Source organism: Syngnathus acus, chromosome 6 (genome assembly GCF_901709675.1).
Source record: "Syngnathus acus chromosome 6, fSynAcu1.2, whole genome shotgun sequence".
NCBI lineage: Eukaryota > Metazoa > Chordata > Actinopteri > Syngnathiformes > Syngnathidae > Syngnathus > Syngnathus acus.
In genome coordinates, this window is record NC_051092.1 from 10,030,535 (window position 1) to 10,047,515 (window position 16,981).

Below are 16,981 nucleotides of genomic sequence, written 5' to 3' on the forward strand. Positions count from 1 at the left end.
GACTCGAACAGAGCACTGCAATTGCCTTTTTGCGTCCCTTGCATTCTTTTCCTCGGTCTTTGTTCGCTCGTGCTCACGACACGGAGGTAATCTCTTCTTGGATCTGAGAGATGAGGATCTGGGACAGCACAATTCCTGCAATCTAGAGGACAGCAGCAGCCGCTTTAGATGTCTCAACAGGTGCCTGTTAAATGTGCTGCCTGTGCCAACCCTGTCAAGGTGCCTTGGAAGCTTTTTGCAATGCTCATTTGGCATGAGGATGAAATTCTTCAGAATTACTATATTTGGATTTGGTTTGTTATAACAGCAGTCTCGATGACAGGATTATAACCCTCATAAAGCTGCCTCTACACCCCCCAACACACATGCACACGCGCACACACATGCACACACACACAAATTGCAAGCTCGTTTGATAACTGTAAAAGCTATACGGCCAAGACAATAACACCTCATGTGCACTATGGACTTGTCGGCACTTCACAAGCCTCCCACTTAATCATTAGGGACGAACCAGAATCAGACAAACACAGAAAGGATATTTATAACAAACTATTGCCATTACATGATCGTTATGTCAATCTGTTTTACATTAATTAGCCAAAAGGATGTGCAGAGCTCAGGAGGTGTTGATGCAGACTTCAATGTATCTTTAATAAGATGAACATTGTTAAAGTCAGACGTTTTCCTAGGTTGCACATCAAACTGGAAAATTCCTAGCTTGTACAAATATACAAGGGGTGCAACGGATTAGTCGACGTTTGATAGTTGAAGTTGACTAATCGCTAATCACGTTATTGGCATGTTGTCTTCCAGTTAGCTCATTTACTGAGAACTTTCAACTCTTCCGTCTGCTGCCAAGTCGTAGATCAGAACCCTCTTAATTTTTTTTGTCCAACATCAATTCAGCTCTTTCTATGTAGCCCCCTGTTGAGGCTCAAGGCAAATCTGCAGGGCTAGCAAGAGATGGGATAATGTGTTGGTCATTTTGAGTACAGAGAACTCATCTCTATCTTTAGAACCTTGATGAACATTTTGTACTTGTTTAAGTGGCCAGTGATTGTAATTGACCCCTGTCGAAGGACAAAAATAGTAACATTATAGTCATCGTCCTGAATATGAAGTTGTTACACTCAGCTTTTGTGAACCGCATTTCAAACAACAATATGTAGTTTGGATCAAAAATCAAATAAAACCACATGAAGAAATAAAAAGGGGCTATTAAAATATTGAAGGCTTGAGGATAGGTAATTACGATGATAAGGGACTATTGACGTTTGTTTCCATGCTGTTACCTGAGGCAAGGCCAAACCCAGTGCAAGAGCTCCCACCAGGAACAAATGGGACTCCATCCATAACACGGCTCTGTCTGCACAGCCTACTGGGAAGATTGACTTGTTTGCCTCCAGCTGGTCCAAGGTTTGAACCCCAAAGCCACACATAGTGTTGATTACTGCCTGTGTGCCAGAAGACAAAGAAGTCATGTAACGTGTGAACATTCATGTAAGACTGGTTCTCTGAAGGCAACAATCTCTGTGGGTGGTGGTGTGTCATCCTGCACTGACAAGGATGTTAACTGTTGAGACGGCTATGAGAGAGATTTGTAGAAGCTTGTTTACTGTGGAGAATTGTGATCAAAAGAGAGAAAGAAAGAAAATGACAGCAGTTAAAAATCCAACAAAGGTCCACTTGATGTGTCATAAGCTTCAAGAAGTTCCAGAAGCACCATTGCAGTTGCGCGCCCAGGACAGTAGGTTGCAGCACGGCTTCAATTCTTTAAAGGTTTGATTAATTGTCATGTGAAAGAAAAAAAAGGTTGCTGCTCTGTTTTCTTGGTAGTATGATATATAATCGATAGCAATGTGATGGATCTACTTTACCCTCTTTAGTTTTCTGTCTTCGTGAAGACAAAAAAGAAAGCTGCCAGGTATGGCATGTAAGCACTGAATTTTGTCTACTGCTTGGAATATATATTGGTGAATGCAAATATGTGTAAACCATGCATGCATGTATTCATGAGTTCGTATTTACATATATATTATCTGTGTACCTAACTACGTGTTACTTTTACAACCTAAATTTACATCACTCTCGTGCACAGGTTTGTGTTTGTACTGTGCTGACAAAATATTGAATACAAGAATGAAGGATTTTACGAAGCAGCCAAAACTGGACCTTTAAAGGCTAATACGAAAGCTGTGGCTTGCAGACCACTGCCAAGATTGAATTGATAAGAAAAATGGAAAGATAAATAAAGAAATAAGCAGCAGCTGCTGGTCCAGTGAGTAGCCTGACTCACACCAGTCAGCTGGGATAGGCTCCAGTACTTCCTAATGAGGACAAACAGTATAGAAAATGGATCGATGGGAGGAGGGGGGGGGGGGTGTATAGGGTAACAATAAAAACAAAAGGCAGGCGACTATGTCATGCTAAAAGCCTGCTCACTCCTGGTGCAACTTCAAATCATGTCATGAAACCACAACAGCCTTCATATTACAAATCCTACTGTGATGATGATGCAGGATAATGTGAGAGAACAAGGTTGTATCATTTTTGTTTCTGGGCTGCGAGTCAAAATGTTGTAAAAAAAAAACATACAGCAGATATGATGACACCTCTCCTCACGGTTTCATGAATGTCAGCTGTGTACTTTTTGGACGACCCAGCTAAAGGATCTGACAAACTAATAAATTGCTTTCAAAACAATAGCCGACCTTCCTTCACACTTTCTTCGATGTTGTATTGGATCGAATTAAAACATGCAGGCACATCTAAAGTTGTGGCCATCTGGAACTCATTTAGCCTAAAACTATTGAGACAAACTGAAACAATGAGTTAAAATGCATGCATGGCTCAAAGTGGGGGCTTTTTGCTTCCAAGACTGACCACTACACAATACAGCCACTCTTACACCAGTTGAACATCAAATGTGTTATTACTCTGGAGGAATAGATTAAGTGGCATTGTCCGAAAGACTGCTGCGATGGGCTCCAGCATGCTTGCGACCTTCATGAAAATAGCAGTTTGGAAGATAAATAAATGAATGAATGTTTTTTTGTGTGTGTGTGTGTGTGGGGGGGGGGGGGGATTTAAAAGGTTTTTTTAAAGTAAAAATTTGCAGTGATGACATAGTCTTGCCTTAAATTACCATCTTCTTGTTTAATGAATACTAAAAAGGTCCGTCTTGTATTGCATCTCTTTAGATAAGTGTTTCGCAATCTTTATTGAACCCAGGCACATATTTTAGACAATACACCACAAAAATGTCACAAGAAGTAAATGTACTGAAATAATCATGTCCTTGTGTCAATTTACTTACGCACTTGAATATACATACTTAGTCTGAAATCTGGGTCTGTTTAGCTGAATGTATTTACTATAACAGAGGGCCCCACGGGATAGGAACTGACCCAGCCCGTGCATAGGAAAAATGTCCATTATAATTGCATTGGCTGGCCAACAAATAGATTTGTTAGCAAGTTATTTCATCACACTACATTTGTTAATATTGTATAAAAATAACAACCAAAGTGGGGACAGAGCAAAGTATTGATTTGGGAAATTATCTAAAGTTGACTTTTTGGATTTACATAATTTCCCGACAACAAAAAAAGCTGCTGTCTCTAGTGGGCAAATAGCTTAAAAAAGAATTGGCTAGATCCAGAGGCAAAAGATGTTATAGACATATTCAAATCAATTTATTTATTACCACGAAAAAATAGACAAAACCAAAAAATATACTGTTTGAAAAAAATGTTATAAAAAGCATAAAATCACACCCTAAATGATAGTTGTTTTTAGATGTAGAGGGGGCTGAGTAGATTCAGAAGCAATACAGAATATGCTTGACCGGTACGTTTATGACCTCTTTTTGATTTTTAAGTGATTTGCATTCCCCCAAAAATCAAATCAATCAGTTACAATGTTATATGTAGAAGTTGTCGAAGTCATTTTGTTTATACTGGAATTCTAGCTTAGGATTGGTATTTTATTGAATCTCAACATGCATTCTCTATGACTATTGATCATGATTAGTACACACTTTCATAATCACATGCCGTTATGAATCCTTTGATAATCATGCTTGTGCACATTGGCAAGGAGTGTGGCTCCGGGATTGGTCAAAGATTCAAGGAGGCGGCTAAATTAGTGAAGTGAGGATACATTTTGAACTACCCCATTAAATGCATCTCACAGGTTTGCTGATGCTGGAGTGAAACGCTCATGTTGTGCAGACTCATTATTATCCGAGAAAGACGAATCACCTTGAAACTCTATTAGCTGTTTCATTACTTTCGTGCAATCAGTCAGCCAATTATGAGTCTTGGAGGATGTCGTGTTTGTTTAGCAACTTTAATTTTCACTTCACCCTACGATGCTTTATTTCACTGCTGGGTATTCATTAATTGGGAAAAAAAGGGAAAACACTCACCTCTCCAAGAACAGGAGTGCAGCAAGAAGATGGAACAGCACAGCGTTCGGAGCTTGGGTTTTCTTTGGTGCAGTTAAAGTACAAGTTCCATGACCAGTCCGTGTAGTTGTTCCATCCACAACACTGGAACTGCATTTAGTATAAACACACGGGAATGTGTTTGGTGGATTATTTCTCACTTGTAACATTGCCTGCTAGCTAATGAATTTTATATGATTAAAACGCCTGTTTATTTCCCTTATATGTGATCCCCATTTGCAGGGGACATTGTTTGAGGCATGAGTAGCACAACTGAGTATATGCTTGCATCCAAGGAAAGTGTGCCAAATGTTCACAGACTGTTGCTCTTGACTCTTGTTTGGTGGTTGAAGAATGGCAGTCCTATCTGTAAGAAGACAATTTGGCAACTTTACAGTTCAACAGCCGCAACAGCCTGACACCTCCTTCCTAGAGCCGGTCACCAGTCTGCTCATAAACTGCTGTGGGTAGGATGGCATTGTACTTAGTTTTAGCTACGTGGTTGTGTGAAAATAAACAGCTCACCCAAGCTGAACCCACAAGTGTTCATTTGGTGTTGAAGTCAGGAGTGTTGGCAAGAAAAATATCTTTGAGGATGGTGTTCTGTCCTAGACAGTGGAATGCCACTGACTACAGAATGTCATCTTTTGAAAATTGGCTTCGGTTATATAGGATAGGTTCATTTTTCAAGTTGTTCTATTGGTGCACTTTTAGCATTGCCTCCTCCCCAGCCAGAAAATTGACTCATGGCTAGTCATAACTCTAATGCTTCTTGACATGCCAATGAGCTGTATGCATGTTTTTTTTCCTGACACCTGTGCAACACGAGTGAAAGAAAGTCATGACCGTCCTTCTGGCACACAAATGAGCTGAGAGTCTGGTTGAAATCTATTTGTTGTGGATTGTCTGGGCAGAGAGACCTAAGCCTTGTGGTCTCGCAAATCCCTAGAAAAGCTGAAAGGGTAAAGACATTATCTCATGGAATCTCAAGAGAGTCAATCACAACCACATTAACACTGTCAAGATTTGGCACAATGCTGCTACAGACCGACTGATACTCAGTTGTGCTGTTTATCCCTCAAATCTATGTTTCTGACATGGGGCAATATTTAAGAGGCCTAAACATCCGTCCAACAATATTTGATACGTTGCTAGTATTGTCTGGGCCGTCGTAAATCGAGCAATGTTGACGATGACTCATCTCGATGTAAATATCATACAAAAATTTGATTTACAAATCATTGTATTCTGGTTTTATTTGCAATTTATTTGATTGGGAATTGTAGTATGTTTTGAAATAGAAACTCTCTACCAGATAGAGACTGCTTTATGGAAAAACACTGCTCACTCGTGTGCCAATGTGAAGTTAGCCACTATGAGTTGAGGGAACCTCTTAAATATTGCCTCACGGAGGAGATGACAGTAGACAAAAGTCCATGCCTTTCAGTGCTCACAGGCTGTGGTTTCAGATCACTGATGTCAATAAAACTGGTATGACTATTGTGAAGTCATACACTACTAAGCAGGGTCGGAGTAGAGCAGGGCACCTCTTTCTGAATGTAATCCATCATGTTCTGCAGATCCAAGTCATCCCTGTAGTGCACAATACCTTTCTTCACGAACCTACCCAAGGTGTCGCGAGCCTTAAAAGAGGAAACAGAATAGTTTATTTACAGGTGTGTTATTCGCAGCATCTTGTGAGATGCATATGTTCACAAGTCAACATGTGCGGCAGTATAACCAGAGCAGAGAAGAAGGCAGCATTTAACAACAACTTTATTACCTGTGAGATCCATACTCCCAATGCATATAAAATACAATATTTATACATACATAGTACGTACGTAGAGAGAGACAGACAGACAGACAGGCAGGCAGGCACTGACGCACGCACGCACGCACGCACGCACACACACACACACACACACACACACACACACACACACACATACACACACGTACACACATACATACATACAGGGTAAACAAACATTTTGGTGTGCTAATTTTCACCATTCTCCACTTGAGTTAATGTAAGCAAGACCCAAATGAATTATAAATGAAATGCCCTAATTTTATTGATTCATGAGCAGAACTGGCTCCATTTAGGAATTAAACCCTGCTGCTTAATTTGTTCCTTTTAAGACTTCTTTGTTTTCCCCTTTTGAATGGGCCTTCAATCCAAGTTCTCCGCCTTTAAAAATGTCAAATCAAGGTGATACAGATTGAATTTAGATAATATATGATAATGAGAGCACTGTATGCTGATAAACTGCTGAGCTATAAAATTTCATTTGGCTTGAAAATAACTTCTGTGGGTGTTATGCTGTGGGCTCCTGGAATTACTCTGATTAGATCCCGTGGAAAAGCAAGTTGTGCTGATAAACACAGCTAGCTCTATCAAAGTCTATTTTATCCTGAAGTAATTTTGCCAAAGAACAGGGCAGGAATGTTCCATGTTGATCTCCCTCCATCACACTTGCTGTGCGTGCTTGTGGACCTTGGGACCTAACATCATCTCCTCATGTCATCAGTTGCAATTTAAGTCTCCTTCAAGGGATCTGTTGAAATGGAACATTTGGATCTGCTTTGAAGATCCGGAGCATTTGAATCATTTAGCGATGCTGGGAGCGTTGTTAAACTGCTGTGTTTAGCAGCAGGCAGTCTGAAGACTGACAGTGCATCGTGGAGGGTGGCAAGGTATAATAAGGCACAGTTTATATTGTGAAGTTAGCGTTGGAATAACATTTAAAGCTTTCTTTACATGTGGATGCCAGCAGGGGCATTTTTCTGCTCAGACTAAGAACTTAACTGGAAGAAAAAAGAAATGTAAAGAAGTATATAGTGATCCTAGCAGTTGGTGTTTCCATCCTTTGAGACTTTCTTTATGCAGTCAGCTTGACGGTTTTCACACTGACACCCAGCACAGAGCTTCCCTCTACTTCTGTCTGTCACAGAAGACATTTTTCTAAATTGTAGTACATCTTTTTCCCGAACCATTTATGCCCTACAAGAGTTTTTCATACAAATAAGGTTGGTGGGAGATGACACATTCCAGCTTACCAAGAAATTTGTCTTTGGTGCTGGAGGAAAGTGCGCCCACCAGTCCAGTTTTTCAGTTTACACTAGGACAGAGAGACTGGAGGCCCGCCTGTGATTATACCTTTCTTCCGCAGTACCTGACCAGTTTTAACTTGTAATAACGCTCACCAATAGACGAAACTGTCAAACAGGTAACATCTTAAAATAATTACTTGTCTGAACAAAAGAATCTGCAGTATATAATTATGAAGACATGATGAATCTCATCGAAATAAAATTAGGAGTGTCTTTGACAAGCCCATGTCAGTGTTTTCTGGTCCTCTGGGTTTTTTGCTCAGCCAGCAATCAACTAAGCATCTGAATATACAAAAACTACATCTGATCAGAGTCTGAAATAAATATTTGTGTTTTTTGGGAAAAAAAAAACAAAGCTTTTTAAATGCTATTGTTCTTGCCTGTTTAATGTGACTTCTGTGTCTAAAATTTGCTAATACACCCTATGTTGGGGCTGTAATTTACTCACTTAAAATTTTTAAATTAGATGGCATCAACTCAAACTCCAAGATAACTGCCCCACAAAATAAACTAATATGAATAAAAATGAATTAAGAAAGAGCATTTATTTATGTTGGGTGTTTTTCAAGGCCAAAGGGAGCTGCTACAGGGAGTGAAGAGCCGCAGATTGCAGACCCCTAACTAATGTCCATTGTTGGACAAATGTATTAACATAAATATCCATTTTGGCAATGGTTCCTTGTACATAAAATGAAACGTTTAAACTTGATTTATGTTCATGATAATGGCTTGTGTGTTTAAGTTGAGTACATACCTACACACTGAGTGTAGATGTATGAGAATTAATTGGGTGACTTTTTTTGTGCTTTTCCATCTGAACCACACGTGCACACTTAATGGACACATGACTGTCATTGTTCAGTATAAATGGCATCCATAATAAATACAGCAGAATAATGAAAGCCTTCAATGAGGTTAATGTTCAGTTTTTATGGCGTCTGAGAGACTCCACTGTCATGTTTTTTTTGGTTAATACTGATGAATGTATGCGTTTTGACAAAGGGATGAAAATATCACTGATACTATTATGACATTGTTTTATTGGATTTCAAACTAAGCAACCATGGAGATGCTACACAGGCTGATCTCATCAATTGTATTTAATTGAAAACATGGGAGTTCAGAATGCAGTTTCAACATCTTTCCATGCTTCATGTTAGCAGCAAAAGAATCAAACGAGAATGACCCTTGATAAGGTCATTCGTGCCCACTGAGACATTTTTATTTCGGTTTCACATTCCACCCACAATACAATAAAACTTTCCTACCATATATCACTGATGTTGTATTTTACTCTTAGTCATCCATTCATTTGAATGGCGTCTAATTTGCATGCTTTATAGTTGAGGAAGCTAAAGGTCAATCCCACAATGTAGTATTAACGAGCTAACAGCAAAGCCACAAGAAAACTTGCAGAATATTTGCATGACACCGCACAATAACTTTGAATGCAAATCAGATTTATAAACTTTACATTCTGTGTATGTTATTGAAAAACACTGCTTACTGCCTGCAGTGTATCAAAGTGTTTTAGAATAGTCCATTGTTACAAAGCACGCTCATGGATTTATATGTTCGATTCACAGATAGTTTTGACGGCGAGTGTATATGCACCTGTCTACAAAAATAGGGGACTTGTCTCTTTCATGTATCCATCATGAAGCAATGCAGTTCTACACTACTGTCAAACATGATTGTTTAATTATGATGTCTCTCACAGTGTCAATCAAAACTGAGCGCAATTACCTGTGTAAAGGTTGGTTGACATGTAGGCCTAGATATTATATATGGGCTTTCAGGAGTGTTTCCAAAGTTGTGTCTGGTGTGAACCCAGCACAAGATGACTTACTGTAAAATAGCAATCTGCTGGTGAAGCTGCTGCTGTAGAATTAAATCATATACTCAATGATGAGGCCCAAGAGGGGCTTGCCCTATTGATTTTATGATGTCAAATGATTAAGCGAGTTGTCACAAAAGGCTCATACCTGGTCTGAGTAGAAGAAGCCCAGAATTGCTATGACCAGCTGGGTTAGGAAGACCAGTGATAAACTCAAAGAGAACTGCAAGCACAAAAGACAAATGTGACTCATTTTTGCCAGACAGATTTGTCAATATAGATAAAATAAACGTCTTTTCAGATTGGATTGCACTTGTTGCTATATGGGAAAGCAGCTGTTGGGTCAATATTTGTGATATGTCTGTTATGAATGTTACGGTTTTGAGGAGGCGAAGGTTTTCTCTGAGGGCTCCAATACATCCACAGAAAGTGACGAAGAACATGACCACCCCCACTACAATTAGGATGACAGCCGGGTCGATCAGGAACGTGCCCCGCACAGTGTCTGGCAAAAAGACAGAAATGGGATAGGCTCTGCTTAGAGAGCAACCGTCTGTTATTTTCCACCCCATTCCCAATGCATTTCTGTCATATACAACATCCACACCCCTTCCAAAAGCCAGCTTAAGTCTTTGAGATAAGTTAAAACTGCATGACTGGGAAAGCGATGACAAGGACACGGAGGGCCATATGTGGATGTTTGGTAAATTGAACAATATCTTAATAGCCCATAAATCTGAATGCTTTTTTATTATCTTTAACTGTGTCAATCAAGGCTATTCACTAAAAACAACCCGTTTGAGGTAAGCAACAATAACTCATCACATTGAGTACAAAAAAAGTGAACAGCTCAATTAAAATAAAAATAAATACTGTACCTGTGGCTTTCTGGACTTTAGCATATACGCCAATTGCAACAATCAACAAGGAGAAAACCTGTGGGGGGAGAGGGGGGACATTTTTTAATATACTATACATATTGTAAAAATCAACAGCATGGCTTGACAAATATTTTTGAAAGTCATACAGGGAGAAATGAAAGGAAATATAGAGCAGCCACTGTCCAGCCATCCAGAAGAACATTGGTGAGGTCAGAGGCCAAACCAATTCAAGCATGCTGTTATGCTGGAACAGAAAAAGTCCCATGAAGCTTGAAGGGTATGATGGTCCGTAATCTAATTCCAATTATAGTATTACTTGATATATAAAATGTAATTTACTTTTCTTTTATCTATAATCTAATTGCAATTATAGTATTGCTTGATGTGTAAAATGTAATTTACTTTTTTCTTTTATGCATGTTACCCATTATTCTGGAGACACTTGACAATAACATGTTCCTTCTCAGTACTGCTGGCATTTTTTGAAATCTATTTTTGTTCAGCTTGAACCAGGACAAATTTCACAGAAGCTCATGAAATGGTGAAAGAAACTACTTTTTTCTGACATAGCCGCTCTCTTTGCCTCTGGCATTTTGCTGACCTTAGCTATTTGTCACCAGTGTGGTTTTGATCAAAACGTCTAGAACTGTTTTCTGACATTTGAAAGGATTTATTTCAGGTACCGTGAAGAAACAAAAATGCATAGAAGGACGGGATCACAATCGTTCTATTACATTTGCATGAAAAAAAAGACTAAATGTGTTATTCATGTGACAAAACAAGAACGCTAATTTTCCAGCACATGTGCTTTTAAATGTATCATAGGCGATTTAGAATGAAATAGAAGATGCTTTTATTCATAGTAGATAATCGTAGCACACAAGGAAAATTGAAAGGTGGTCAAAAAGAAACACTTTTCTTTGCATCTGTTTCAAAATGAATCTGCATTAAAGACATCTCAATATTTGTAGTGCTCAATTAAATTAATGGTTTGTATCCAACAGCTTTTGGGATGTAAGTATGCCTGTTTTGGGGGGATTTGTTTCCCCTCCAATCACTATTGGGGGCTTTAATGAGCTCACTTAAATGCCAGTTGGTATGATTCACGTTTTAAAAGAAGGTTTTTTGTTCTCCAGTACTTTCACCATCAATGATGACAAATCTGAAGTTGGAATTACAAAATAAAATTTGATTTTTATGATAAAAAGGGTAAGCTTCTCTCCATATGTGATTAAATTAGATTATGAAAGTGTACTATTCAATCACTACAAAAGGAACATTCTCTGCAAAGCTAGCTTTTTCCTCTTTTAAAGAGTCACTTGACCTTGGTCAGAAAAAAACCCACCTCTCATCTGACTTTGTTTTTTTAATTTTTTTATTAACCCAATTTGAAATATTCCCATTGTCTGGGAACAGTTGGCAAATGTGTTTTTTATTCAGCTGTCATGATCAACAATTGCAGGGATGAAAAGCAGGTAGTTGAAAGCATGGCTGCAAACAGCTCCTGTTTGGAGCTTGGCATTCACCTTAAAGCTAAAAGCCAAACACAAGAAAACCTAACACTTGAATGAAAAAAACTAAGCGCAGAGAAGGAACCACCAATGGGGTGTGGGCTGCCCACATTGTGGCCCAAAACAATGAAAGCTGTAAACTGAACAATGGCTGTGTTATCGTTGCTCAGGGGGCCATTTCCACTAAAATGCCCACCATTCAAAACAGAACAGAACATATATAATAAAGCTTTCTATAGAGTTTTTAAGATACATTTATCTCCTCTTCTTAACTGTGTGTGCAATCCATTGTGCTTAGGTGTAAAGAAAGTTTCTTTTGTTTACATTTTGTAGCTACACCCACTTGTTTGATTTAAAGAAAGGCTTTTACTTAAACTTTGCAACCCACATAAATGTTTGAAATGTGTGTCAGGAATTTCAAATGTTTGTATTTTGTACACTGTGGTGTTTTAAAGTATTTTCAAGTCTCTTTTCTTGTTGCTTTAAGGATATTGTCGCTTGTGTAGGAGTGAGGCCAGCGGCAGTCCCGTTTTCCACTCTTCCACAGCGTTTTTGAGTATTTATCACATGCATGCTGAATAGAAGCCTGCTTCGTTTTTCAGGCTTGTGAAAGAGATGAATCAGGTGGATTGTGCGGGGGAGGTAAAAGCCAGCCATACAGAGCCACAGGGAACATGAAGACAAAGGCCTGATGGATTAAAGCCACAGTGTTCACGTCCGAGCTCATGTCCCAAAAACAAAGTCAACAGCCAGGCCTTGTGCCTGCCAGCGTTGAAGTAACTGCTCGAAACACAGTGTGAAGGGCGTGGTTATTTAGAAGGATTCACGTGCACCCTAGTCCTGCAAAATTTGACTGATCTTGAAGCGAAGCAAAGGAGCCGCGGGCAAAACGGACTTCATTTAAAGAAACGCCCAATTTAGTTGTGAATCAACACGTTTGTGTCATGGATCGGAATGGAGCAGGGCGACCAAATGCAGCTTGGACCAGGGTTTATTGAAGGGAAAAGGTGGTTGGAAGAGAGAATAAGGAGAACAAACAGAACCGCCAAACTGACGTAACTTACCGGACTGACCGACAGACTGGCTGGCTAACCGAAACAGAACTGACAAAGACAAGAACCAAAAGAAACAGGAACGACATCAAACGTCAAGACATCAACTATCCGACCAGAAGTGACACGCAGAGAGGACTTAAATAAGAGACAGGTAACGAGAGGTAGGTGACTGTGATTACATTGATTGTGAGGTAACACAGGAGGGGAGGGGCGACGCGAACAGAAACCATGGTAACAAAGAATATAATAAAGCAACCGGGGACGAGTCGTGACAGTTTGCTGCGTCAGTGGCCTGCAGGAGAACTAAAAGAATGAAGGAGGAAAAGTTTGGCTCAGCAATATTTGGAATTTAAAAAAAAAAAGTTTGTTGTAAATGATACTTTGCCACCACAGACAAAGGTGAAAATGGCTACTTGTGCCTGAATAGATGCAATTAAGTCAGTTTCTTGGCATCTTGACATCACTCCTTGCACGTGTGATATATGATTTGTGACGATAATATGTGATAATGTTTTGAGGGTTGTCCTGCTTGATATTTTCAGCCAGGCTTACTGTCACTCGTTTGTTGGACTTTCTCAGCATCGGAAGGCTAAATTTAATCAATGTAATCGCAGTCGGCATGTGCATTTCAATGGGAAGGCATTTTGCACACAACGCTTATTCAAGCTCACGGTTCTTCTTTCATTCAGTTCATTCTTTACTTTCAGAGGTTTGAGGGAATTTAATCTTTGGGATGTGGAGAGCAATGCAACTTGGGTATTTTCGTGAAGTTGTTTTTCTGACATGAATACAAACTGGGGAGATAACAAGCTTGTCATCATTTCAACCAAATAGCGATGCTGGGTAATGTCTTTGAAGCCTTTGGTTTCTTTCACAGAAAGCCAAACAATCTGAGCTGTGATAATGAGGAATGCTCAGACAAAATCACTCAGGAATATAGTTAGAAAAACATGCAACAATGTAAAGGTTCAGCTCAGGGACATGTTCTTTGTGTTATTGTAACGGTGACTTGATAAAAAAAAATGAAAATAAATCACTCAACATTTCCTACTGTGATCGATGACCAAGCAAAAAATGAGAAAATGCTCCACCAGGGGAGGTGAGGTGCCCCTGCCAATTGCTACCGCAGACACAATCTAAATTATACGTCTTCATTTATTATTAAGAGAATTTTCTCCATAGATTTATTAATTTAATCTTTTCTTTTGTCTTGAACTGACTATTTTCTAAAGCCCTAGCTCACAGGTGTCAAATTCAAGGGCCGGGGGCCAGATTCTGACTGCCACATCATTTTATGTGGCCTGCAAAATTAAAATCATGACTGTCAACTCAATGTTGCTTGTTAAAATACCAAAACTCTAAATTGTCTTTTCTTTAAATAACAATGAGATATTGCAATTTTTTTTATAATCCTAATTTCTAAATAAATTGGAAAATTCTTTTGTGCGTATGTGATAATATCCACACACATTCATTTCTATTTAAGTCATTAATGGCCCCACGAGGGAATCCATAGCTCTGATGTGGCCTGCAACATAAAATAAATTTGACACCTTTGCCCTAGCTGATGATGTCAGGCATATGTGTCATTTTACAAAACCTGCCTGTTCCTTTCTTTACTGACATGCCACAGTAGGCCTCCATCTTTACTCACCCAAAATAAGAAGCTGAAAAAGAAGAGAAAATATCGAATCCAGGGATTGATGAAAGAGAACGTCTCTGCTCGATCCAGATAATGTTTCCTGTCCATTGTTTATTTCCCCTCTTCCAGTCTGACACATAGAAGCGCGACAACTTGCGCTCAAAAAGAGCAATCAGATACTCGACCGCCATGCGAGTCTGTGAGGAGGGGGTTACAGTGTGTGTGTGGGGGGGGGGGGGGGGGGTTAGTGGAAGGACCACGTCATACTAGTGTGGCCCAGAAACATCTATATAGACCTGAAGGTCAGAATAAACAAACTGATTTGTGAGTGCTTGCAGTGCAGAACCTTTTGTCCACAAATTCTAGTTTCCTGTTTGATGTTTAATCCTTTAGTATTATTGTTTTGGAAGTTTTGGTCTAGAATAGAACATATGAACCTTCAGCTGCAACATTGATGCAGTGTGTTGGGTTCTTTCTTTCATTCTCTCTTGTTTTGCAATGCTGCTCAGCTAACAAGTATTCATCGAAGAGCATTGTCAGGACAAAGAATCTGCTTCCAGATTTGTATCCATCAAACCATCCTAACACTGATATTAGCAAAGGATGTTCAAGTATGATTCCATTAATTGTACGTATACGACACATTTTTAGGACTCACTACAATGACGATGGTTGCCATTGTTCCCACATTTAGATGTGCTGAAATAGCAGTCTAGGAAGGACGGAAAAAGGAAGTAAAAACAGAGACTTTTGCTGCTGACTCTACAAGAAGTACAATAGAGCGTACCTCAACAAGATGTATATTTCATTGTTGCAAAAGAAAGGCATGGCATGCTCATTTTAAGGAGGTGGAGAGGATGAGAAGCAGAAAAGGGAATGGGTGCATCTTTTACCAATATTTATTAATGCAACTACTTACGCTCTCGCTCTCTCTCTCTCTCTCTCTCTGCTGATTCCATGCTGTAGAAACACCTCATTCATCATGTTTTTTTAATTCTATTCCCTAAGATGCACTATGACATACTACTGTACTTTAATTAATGGTAATTACATGACAGGCTTCTCATGAAATCCGCTTTCCGCATTGGCTACACTACACAACTTAGTGTGATCATGTCTCAGTAAAAATAAGAATAAGTCGGATGCAATGAGGAATTTTTTTGGACACGCTGTCTTTTATTTGAAAAATAGTTGATTTTAAGAAGAAAGCCATGGTAAGTGCACCGCTTGTTCAGAGTGCTTTCACACGAAGCAGAAAAAACAACTCCACAGGACAAACACTGCTGGCAATCAGATAGTGCCATCCAACAGAACACAACATCAAACACACCATTTTTAGAGCACACATCTCAGATATTCATCTTAAGCACAGGCGGGTCGGGAAAATTAGGAGATCAAAGAAATAATATGTCAGAGGTGGCAAAAACAAACACAAAAAACGACAACTGAATTTATATTATCCGCAGCAGACAAAAGCCAATGACTGCTTGTGCATTCTTGCTCCATTTCTGTGGCTTAGTGGATGTTTCCACAGATTCCTCTCATCTGTGAGAGGAATTATTTCCACGTTCGAGAAAAGATACATGACTCAAATGCAGTCAAATATGATGCTCAAGAACATAGCAACAAAACACATTTACATAAATGTACACGATTCCTATTCTTAAAAATAACTGTTATGCATGAAGAAATGAAGAAGTGGATTGTTTTGCATTTTAAAATGAAGAAACTCAGGCATCGTTACAAGATCGCTTTCATCATCTTCAAAGAAACAATATGCAACCGGAAATCGACAATGTCAGAAATCATGTTTTTGCCATAACAACCTTTTGTCACCTTCTTGAGTGTTCTGTAATTTGTAAACCCTCACACTCTCAGTCTTAATGTGGTGATTGCACACGCACTCATGCCAATGTCACAATTCAGTGTTGTGTGTAATAATTAATAATTATCATAATAATCATAGTTTGTAGCACCATAAGACCACAAGTAGTGTTAGAAATGAGAATGAAAGACATTCACCATTTCTGTTTACATTCTTTAATTCCTGATCTTATTACAAACTGTTAAAGAAAAAAAATTCCGTGGCATTCGAATAGATTTTGGTATTTCCGAGGTCATTTCTAACATGGAAAACTTTTGTTTTTTTCTTATTCCAATCTTCACACCCTAGAGTCTTTTGCCGCTTTGTTGTACCCTTTACAGTTAAAAAATACCGACACACAAATGAAAATTTGTATTTTCCAGATTAACTTTATATTTGTATGATTTTTTTATTTATGGCTTTCTACGTTAACTAGGAAATGCGGCCGTGCAATTAAACATGTCTTTAGTGTGGATTGGCGATACAACTGCGATGAAATGCTTGTGTGCATATATGGCTTGAGTGAGTTTTCCAGTATCTTAATAGAAATTTTATTTTTAAAATGGAAGCAAAAGAAAAAGTACTGTGGCTTCCTCACATCCACTTCAGAGTTGGCAATCATAT

At 39.0% G+C, this 16,981-nt stretch overlaps 1 protein-coding gene across 1 annotated transcript; it reads right to left on the reverse strand.

The window, feature by feature from the left end:
* Positions 1-73: 73 nt before the first annotated feature.
* Positions 74-14,678, reverse strand: tspan33b (tetraspanin 33b). Its single transcript, XM_037255024.1, has 8 exons — positions 14,506-14,678; positions 10,283-10,340; positions 9,782-9,909; positions 9,553-9,627; positions 5,998-6,093; positions 4,433-4,561; positions 1,296-1,457; positions 74-142 (listed from the first exon to the last, which is right to left on the reverse strand). The coding sequence occupies exons 1-8, from the start codon at positions 14,599-14,601 to the stop codon at positions 74-76; spliced, it is 813 nt and encodes a 270-aa protein (XP_037110919.1). The 5' UTR covers positions 14,602-14,678.
* Positions 14,679-16,981: the final 2,303 nt, after the last annotated feature.